Raw genomic sequence first — 9237 nt, 5'->3', positions numbered from 1 at the left:
TATAGTCTAGTAGTTCTAGATAAAAACTTAGAACTTTTTTTTGGTTATAGGTTTCAAACCACACAAAAAAACCATTTTTTTATTAAAATTTTTAACTCAACCTAGGGAAACAAAAAATATCGAGCTTTTTTCTAACGGTAGCTGGGGCAGCCCAAAACTCGGGGTCGGCTCTGGCAAAATCACATCCTTTGCATGAAAATAAATAATTACAATGTTGTGTGAAAATAAAAAATTAGTTATATATATATACATATTTGTGTTGTAAGAATAATTCTAATATCTTTGTGACGTGTTGAATGATAATAAAGTATTATTATATATTTATTTAATCTTTTTTTATCATTTGAATCTTATTTGAAAGTATTTGATTTTAATCCTTTTCAACGTCACTCTTTCTATTGACATATTTATAATAGAATTTAAATTGTATTTATAATAATTTATACCTACGTAAAAAAAAATTATTAATTAAGGTCAATTAAATTGAATATTCAACTAATTAAATTAACATAAAAATAAAAATGAAAAGTTACTATATACTAATCCAATGATTTAGACTCAAATTAAAAGAGAAAATAATATATGACTTAGATTTGGGAGCCTTCATCGGCTCCTTCATTGTAGCAATTAACTATTGAACAATTTTTTCATATTCTTCTTTTTTCAGCAGATTCCAGTCTTGAAGATAATTGATGTAGAGTTGAATTGTAATATGCTGTGCTTTCTCCTTATTGATGACAATTTTTCCCCTTTTGGCATGCATAAGGAGTTTTGTAATCTGATTTTGAGCTCAAACAGATTAGTTATTTCATTATAGCGTATCTTCCAAGCTCCTTCATTATCCCCTTATTTTCTTGCATCATTTTCAACATGAATTTTCTCAGTAGCAGTTGGAGCAAATTGCTTACTTGTGTTGGTATCCTGCTGTTCTTTGATAACTTCTTCAGTAATTCTTTTAATTTTTTGACGACTACTTCCTTAATTACTTCCAACACAAAATCCCTAACTTTTTTAGATTTATTACTTTTGTTCTTTTCCTTCCCCATGATGGCAGAAACAGAGAAAAAGAACAGAGTAATTGCAGGAAACCTAAGAAATGATCACAAATAAAATGCAATCGAGAGAAAATTCCAGCGATGTTTATAAATGCACAAGAAACCCTAGACTAGAGAAACTTAATGGCTCATTTATGATGCAAGACAATATTGTGTCGTCCGTACAGATCGGGTTGTGCCGCTGGTGCCAATCGTGTCGCCCGTGCCGATCGCACTTTGATAAATGGTGATTTCGATGTCAATTTGATGACTTCCAACTCAAGACAATATCGTATCACCTATGACGATCGTGTCGTATGTGTTGGGAATTTTGAAACGAAGAATAATTTTATATTATAATCAAGTGATGTGAGATGGGTAAATGCACAAGTTATCTAAATCTAAAACAATTATTATTTGTCAACCTGATCATTGTGTTATTGCCTACCATCTCAACCTACAAAAGCACTCTTCAAAAATAAACTTAACAGCTCTATACCACTTGTTGCATACCAAGCTCTAGGAGAAATCTAATTATCCACAATAACTCCTTACTAGCTTCAGTTACTACAATGTATTATGCTTCTGTTGTTGACAAAGCCACACATTTCTACAACTTGAATTTCCATGAAACAGCTCCCCCTGCAAAAGTAAACACATAACCCGAAGTGAATTTTCTATGATCTAGATCTCCATCCATATCAGCATCTGTGTAACCTTCTAACACAGTTTTACCATTTCCAAAACTCAAACACAAATTGAAAGTGCCTCTTAGATATCTAACAATCCACTTCACTACTTCTCAATATTGTTTTCCTGGATTAGAGAGTATCCTACTTACCACAGCGACTACATGCGCTATATCTGGTCTAGTGCAAACCATTGCATACATCAAACTCCCTACAACTGAGGAGTATGGAACACATGACATTTCATCATTTTCTTTCTTTGTTGATGGACACATCTTCTTGCTCAATTTAAAATGGCTGGGAAGTGGACAATTACTTCCTTTGCTCCTTGCATGTTGAATTTTTCAAACACCCTTGTAATGTACTTCTCTTGTGATAACCAAAGTCTCTTAGCCTTTCTGTCACGAGTAATCTGTATTCCCAATATTTGATGTGCTTGGCCCATGTCTTTCATGTCAAATTTCTTGGATATCTTCTTCTTCAACATGACTATTGTCTGAGCATCATGTCTTACAATCAACATATCATCAACATAAAGTAATAGGATTAGAAACTTTCCATCAAAATCTTTTGAAGTAAACACACGAATCTGCCTTGGTTCTCTAGTACCCATGTCGCATCATAAAAGAGTCAATTTTTTTGTACCACTGTTTCGGAGCTTGTTTCAAACCGTATAGACTCTTCTTCGATTTGTAAACTATATTCACCTTTTCTTTCACTTCAAATCCCTCTGGTTGCAACATATAGATCTTTTCTTCCAAGTTACCATGAAGAAATGCAGTTTTTACATCAAGTTGCTCAAGCTCAAGGTCTAAGAGCTACTAGCCTAACACTGTACGAATGGAAGTCATCTTTACCACTGGTGAGAAAATCTCCTCAAAGTCGATGCCCTGTTTTTTTTTCCAAAACCCTTTACACCAAGTCTAGCTTTGTACTTCATAATTTCTCCATTTTCATCTCTCTTTAGCTTGAACACCCATTTGTTTCTCAATGCCTTTCGGCCCTTAGGAACTTCCACCAGTTCATATGTTCCTATTTCTTGTAATGACTTCATCTCATCTTTCACTGTAATTTGCCACTTAACTTTATCTTTATGAACTTGTGCCTCCTGAAATTTTTTTTGGCTCTCCTTCTTCTGTCAATAGGATATACTCTGAAGAAGGGTACCTTTTAAAAGGTTGGTGCTCTCTTTTAGACCTTCTTAATGGGGGCTCTTTTGGTTCCTCTTGATGATGCTGCTCCCCCTGCTCAGAAATATCATAAACAGTCTCATTATCATTACTACCATTCATGTCAGAGGTTTTCTTAGTGACTTCTTCATTATGTTCATCTTCATCTATTACTGTTGATTGTACATGTGAATGAATTAGTATGAGTTCTATGGACTCATCAACTCCCTCTGATTTCTCGTTGATTTCTAGATTTATCCTATTCTGACCCTCAAAGAACACAACATCTCTACATCTAACAATTCTTTTCTTTTTTGAGTCTTATAATCTGTACCTAAATTCCTCATTTCCATATCCAAGGAAAATACATAGAATTGCTTTATCACCCAACTTTGATCCTTGCTCCTTTGAAATATGCACATATGCTTTGCATCCAAACACCCTTAGATGCGAGTATGAAATATTCTTCTTAACCATACTCTTTCTGATATTTCAAACTTCAAAGAAACAGAGGGCGATCTGTTTATGAGATAGCAAGCTGTGCAAACTGCTTCTGCCCAAAACTATTTTGGCAACTTTGTCATCTTCAACATGCATCTCACCTTTTCTACAATAGTGTGATTCATTCTCTCAGCCACACCATTGTGTGGTGGAGTTCGAGACACTATTTTCTCATGTCAAATTCCATATTTTATACAATATGCTTTAAACTCCTTGGAGGTATACCCTTTCCCGTTATCAGAGCGAAGACATTTCAACTTATTGTCTCTCTCTCTTTTTACCATGACATGGAACTCTTGAAAGTAATTAAATATCTGGTCTTTTGTTCTCATGAAATAAATCCACACCTTTCTAGATGCATCATCAATAAATGTTAGAAAGTATCGATTGCCACCCAATGACTCCTCCTCAAAAGGACCACACACATCATAATAAACCAAGTCCAACACATTATGTTTCCTTTATGATGTTTGACTAAAAGAGACTCTGTGTTGCTTACCAAATTGGCAGTAGTCGCATAGATCCAGAACCTCGTCTTTGGTTGAGGGGATGTGAAGCTTCCTCACAAGAATTCGCAACCCTTTCTCACTCATGTGGCCGAGACGTTGATGCCACAGATTTAGAGAGTTTTCAGCTTGTACTGCATTCAACTCATTCTTGAGTATTTTCACATGTGTTCTGTATAAAGAGTGTCACGACTTCCCTTTTGCTACAATCATTGATTCCTTGGTGAGCTTCCATTCTCCACTACCAAGGTAATGCTTGAATCCATCTTTGTCCAATGCATCACCTAATATCAAGTTTAGACGCAAATCAGGAATATGTCGCACATCTTTAAGTGTTAACAGATATCCCAGCTCTGCCTGCAAACAAATATCACCAATAACCACAATGCTTGAGTGACTAATATTACCCATCTTCACTGTACCAAGATCTCCAGCCTTATAAGTCGTGAAGAACTCTCTATTTGGTGTAGCATGATAGCAAGCACCTGTATCAACTATCCACTCAACTCCTTAGTGATCTTCTACATGTAGATATTGTTCTTTTTCACAAAAAATAATTATTACATCAACTGTAGTTACTGTGGCTGTGGTATTTCTGTTTTCATTATCTTTAATCTAATTTTTGTCTTCATTCTATAGTCTTTTCCAGGTTCTACAATTTTTCTTCATGTGACCTTCTTTACCATAGTGATAACACTGTCTTCCTTTAGATTTTGATCCGCCTCTGGATTTGCTATGGCCTCTTGATTGTTGTCGATATTCAGCTCTTCCCCTGTTCTCTGTGATAAGGGCCTGTGCACTATTTGTATTAGTTGACTTCCTCCTCATTGAATAAGCTGCTAGTAACTATACTCATAGTAAGAACACCATTCGGAGCTGCATTACTAACTGTCACAACCAATGTCTCCCAACTTTCGGACAATGATCCCAAGAGCAACAAGGCTTACAATTCATCTTCTAAGGTCATCTCCATCATTGACAATTGATTAATCAAGCTCTTGAACTCATTTAAATATCAACAACACCTGCACCTTCTCTGAATTTCAGATTTACTAACTTTCGAATCAGAAACGCTTTGTTACCTGATGTTTTCTGCTCATACAATGACTCCAGTTTCTTCCACAACTCATGTGCACTCTTCTCACTTGATACATAGTGGTACACGTTATCATCAAGTCACTGTCTGATTGTGCCGACTGCTTTCCGGTTCAATTTTGTTCAATCACTGTCAGACATATCTTTTGGCTTCGCACTATCTCCTTCAACTGACTCATATAAGTCTTTACAGTAAAGAGTATCGTATGTGCCTATCGTGCCGATCGTAACGTGATGTGCCGACTGTGTCGATCACGCTTTCTTAAAAATCTTCAGAGTTTTTTTTTTACAATCATATACCTACGTAAAAAAATAAAATTATTAATTAAATTAAGGTCAATTAAACTGAATATTCAATTAATTAAATTAACATAAAAATAAAAATGAAAAGTTACTATATACTAATCCAATGGTTTAGACTCAAATTAAAAGAGAAAATATTTAAAAAAGTAAGAATATGATTGAAGTGAGTGAGACATGATATATAGCTTATACTCATCCAAACAATATAACTTTGATTTTTATAACATAAATTGTTTGAGGGTTATTTAAATTCACTAATAATCGAATCTAATTAAAGATATGATGGAATATATAAATATCATATAAAATGGAAGGGTTAATTTAACTTTCTATCCTTTATCAAGTGTTGGACGAATGATCCTTGTCAAATCAAGCGCCGATTTTCCATTTTCCGGCTAGCAGGTAAGCTAACTTACGGCTGAAATCGGAGTTCCGTCTTCAAATTCTTTGCACTCCAACTTGTATTTTCTCTCTTCCTCTGAATTGATCTCTTAGATTTCAAAAAATGGATTTGAGCTTACATATGTACATTCTTTAGAATCTCCTCTTTAGTTGCATCTGCAAATTCTTTATACTCCCTTCTTTCAGATAGGAATCACACGCACACGCTCATAAATAGATAGAGAGAGTAGAGATAATGCATGTATTGTGAATTTATTATAGAGTAATTTTGGGTCTTCTTGTTCTGTTGATCTGTTCTACAACGTGTTTGACGAAATGTCTGATAGAAAATCGACCTTCTACTTCTATTGTTGATAATTCTCAGGACAATGTTAATTGAATTGATGCAGGTCTTAATTTCTTTTGATTAAGAACAAAACAAGTCATTCTTCCAAGAAATGATTATGCTTCAGTTGTTTGGGAACTAGTTGAAGCAGTTGACTGATGACCAGTTGTAATTGAAGAATAAAGAAAAAGGAGGGTGCAAAAATCTGTTCTTTTTCCATTTGAGTTTAAAATAAATACCCACTGATGGATGAATCATCTTCCATGCCAGATGAAATGGAAGTAGATCAAGAATTCTCAGACATAACTCTCCGGCTTCTAGACATCTCAGACGTAGATGACTTCATGACATGGATAACAGATGATCGGCTAAAACATTTCTGGTCTGGCAATAACTTTCAAACGAGGATTGATGCTTTGGATTACATAAGAAAAGTTATCATCCCCCATTACTGGTACAGGTCCATATGCTTAAACAACCGCCCTATCGGAGCAGTTACAATAACCGAGAAGGATAGTTCGAGTGCTGAGCTTGGATACGTTATAGCTTCTAAGTATTGGGGAAAGGGAATTGTCACACATGTGCTGAAACTGGTAACTTCGACCATATTTTTGGAGTTATCTCAGTTGGAGAGACTCGAGGCAATGGTAGAGGTCGAAAACAAGGCATCCCAGAGGGTACTGGAGAAGGTTGGTTTTCAAAGGGAAGGAGTTTTGAGAAAGTATTTGTTATTCAAAGGTGAAAGAAGAGATATGGTTATGTTTAGTCTTCTTTCTACTGATCTTATCCCTCAATATTCATGACTCTTTTATAGTTGAAATTTTACCACAGAAAAAAGTTGATTGATTGAGCCTATTTGAAAACTCTTATTTTGTCACAATTACATATTAAATCATGTTCTAAATTATAGTATGCTTTTTTGATTAATTTTGTAATGAGATTGTTTTTCAATCTAGATTATTGTGATTTTTGACAATTATGTACATTATGGCAACTGTCTCTTCCTCCTAATGGCATTATTGTTATCTGGATTAATCTTTTTCGTTAAGTTCTTCTGAAAAATGTTCAAGATACACATGCTCATTAAACAGTGTGGTTAATATAACCAATGGCAATGTTTTATTTAAAATGGAAAGAGGTACAAAGAAGCCTCTTTAGTCATACAAAACCAAATCACCTCTGAAAAGGTTCACACAAAAAAATAGAGGATGAATAATAATGTGTAGAATCAAACGAGCGATATGGTAGAATATGCAATAAACAGGGCGAAGAAGATCATGGACGTTGCGATCTTGGAAGAACTAGCATCTGATGAGCCACTATCAGTTGTTGGTATAGTCTTGGACCCAGAATCTACAACATATAAGTAAATGTCATTTGTCTAAAGAAGAAAATATCAGTTATCAATTGATTGTTCGTGATTTTTTTACCTGAGGGAGTTTCTGGAGCTCCTGTTGGAGATTTGGACGGTGATCCAGCTGTTCAAAGTAGACAATGATGATATTTCAAATAAATATATTCTTTAACAAAATTTTGTAATTTTCAGATGTTCTTACCATTGCAGCGGCTGAGGGGTGGAGTTTGAACATTGCAAGAAGTAGGGAGAGCAACAGCTCGAGTCCGATCAATGTTAAGGCCAGAAGAGCCACCGCCATTGAGGGCCTCACAGAGGCATTGTGGTTGTGATCGAACAACATTTGCGAGCTGAGAGCAGCAGCTAGAAGATGGAGTGGAAGAGTTACCGGAAAGGTAGTTGAGGCATGGAGATAAGCTGATCAACACAGAAGTGCAAGCTGAAGATGTTTGAGCCATGGCTCCTCCTATGCAGAACATGGCCAACAAGGCTATGGCGAAACTCATCTCAGTTCTCGGAAAGGCCATTGTTTGTTTGAACTTCTCAAGATTGAAGATATAATGTCAGTTGGATGATGAATTGATGATCTTGTTGATTCTTGGCTTGGTGAAATGTTGTAGTTTTTATAGTGGTATTTTTGAAGGAAAAGAGATAAAATGTGGGTGACTGACCGCTCCTACCAATGTGTTGTAAGACTTTAAATGTATGTTCCTAATACTTTTTTTTTTTGTTTTTTACTTTATAAAGAAAATTATTGTTTGGTATATATGGGTGAACAACTTCCTTAAAAAATTGGGTTGTTTAGTTATATATTTAAATAAATTTGTTCAAACATTTGACCTATTTTACATACATTTGAATGTTATAGTTGTTTCTAAACTATTTTTTTTTTTTAAAAAGTTGGTGCAAATCCAAATATTAAAACAAAATTAGGAAATCAAAAAAGTTTAAACAAGCTTTTTGATGAATGTAATTATTTTTCAAGCTTATGGACAGAGCTATTTTTCTATAATAATTCTTGTTAGATTGTTCTACTATAGAAATCTTACCAACGCTGAATCCACATTCAAAACGTATTGAATCATTATTGTTTTCTTCTAATATTTTATTCTCTCAATTTCTTTTTCTTTCTTTTTTATTTATAATTTTCATAATAACCAACATAAATTAAAGAATCATGACAAGTTCTAAATTTGTATTTTTTTTTCCTGAAATCTAAATTTACATTCAAATAAACAAATAAGAAAGAAAAAATGTATGTTTATAAGTAGATTCATTATTTTTTAATAGTGTGGTTGATCAACTTCAATTAACAAGTAGGGAAATTAAGGCCTTCTTTGTTAGTAGCTCCAAAGTTTTTCAAATTTCATAAATTTACATCACATTAATACAAAAATCAAGAACTATGATTACAAGGTTCTCAACAATCAACCAAAGAGGACCTAAAGCTAAAACCCAATTATCAAATAATTTGTAGGAAGTTTGACCATCAACAAACAAACTTCAATTTTGTCACTAGAGGCTTCAGGAAGGCTATATAATATATATATTACCTTTTGTTTTAAAGTTATTTATCTTTTAAATAAATAAAAATAGAATTATGTACATAATTTTTAATTAAAGTATAAAACGTCTTTTTCAATATTATTTTATATTTATAGCTAAAATAAAAAATAAAAAAATAGATTATTGAAATAAATGAATTCATGTCTAATAATTTATTAAATTATTAACTATTGACTAACAAAGTTTAAATCATAAACCACATTATTTATTCATATCACATTTAATCAATTAAAATATAAATTTTTTATTTATGATTGGCTTAACTTAAACTAGATTTTCTGCTTTTGAATGGT

The 9237-nt window shown here is 33.6% G+C and overlaps 2 protein-coding genes across 2 annotated transcripts; one reads left to right on the top strand and one right to left on the bottom strand.

The window, feature by feature from the left end:
* Positions 1-5754: 5754 nt before the first annotated feature.
* LOC124943978 (uncharacterized N-acetyltransferase p20-like) lies at positions 5755-8144 on the top strand. The gene is made up of 2 exons (XM_047484429.1): positions 5755-7390; positions 7571-8144. Exon 1 carries the CDS (start codon positions 6270-6272, stop codon positions 6825-6827), a length of 558 nt encoding a protein of 185 aa, XP_047340385.1. The 5' UTR covers positions 5755-6269; the 3' UTR covers positions 6828-7390; positions 7571-8144.
* LOC124943979 (non-specific lipid transfer protein GPI-anchored 5-like) lies at positions 7253-7905 on the bottom strand. The gene is made up of 3 exons (XM_047484430.1): positions 7581-7905; positions 7455-7502; positions 7253-7377 (listed from the first exon to the last, which is right to left on the bottom strand). The coding sequence occupies exons 1-3, from the start codon at positions 7903-7905 to the stop codon at positions 7253-7255; spliced, it is 498 nt and encodes a 165-aa protein (XP_047340386.1).
* Positions 8145-9237: the final 1093 nt, after the last annotated feature.

The sequence above is a fragment of the Impatiens glandulifera genome, chromosome 6, assembly GCF_907164915.1.
Source record: "Impatiens glandulifera chromosome 6, dImpGla2.1, whole genome shotgun sequence".
Taxonomy (NCBI): domain Eukaryota; kingdom Viridiplantae; phylum Streptophyta; class Magnoliopsida; order Ericales; family Balsaminaceae; genus Impatiens; species Impatiens glandulifera.
The sequence above is the reverse complement of the archived record's forward strand: the minus strand, read 5'-3'. Positions and strand labels throughout refer to the sequence as shown.

Bases quoted from the DNA above. Each gene is read 5' to 3' on its own strand.
- LOC124943978 (XM_047484429.1), top strand. From the start codon at position 6,270: ATGGATGAATCATCTTCCATGCCAGATGAAATGGAAGTAGATCAAGAA.
- LOC124943979 (XM_047484430.1), bottom strand. From the start codon at position 7,905: ATGGCCTTTCCGAGAACTGAGATGAGTTTCGCCATAGCCTTGTTGGCC. The intron at 7,503-7,580 runs GTAAGAACATCT...TACTTTGAACAG, and splicing joins ACCCCTCAGCCGCTGCAATG to CTGGATCACCGTCCAAATCT. The intron at 7,378-7,454 runs GTAAAAAAATCA...TATATGTTGTAG, and splicing joins AGCTCCAGAAACTCCCTCAG to ATTCTGGGTCCAAGACTATA.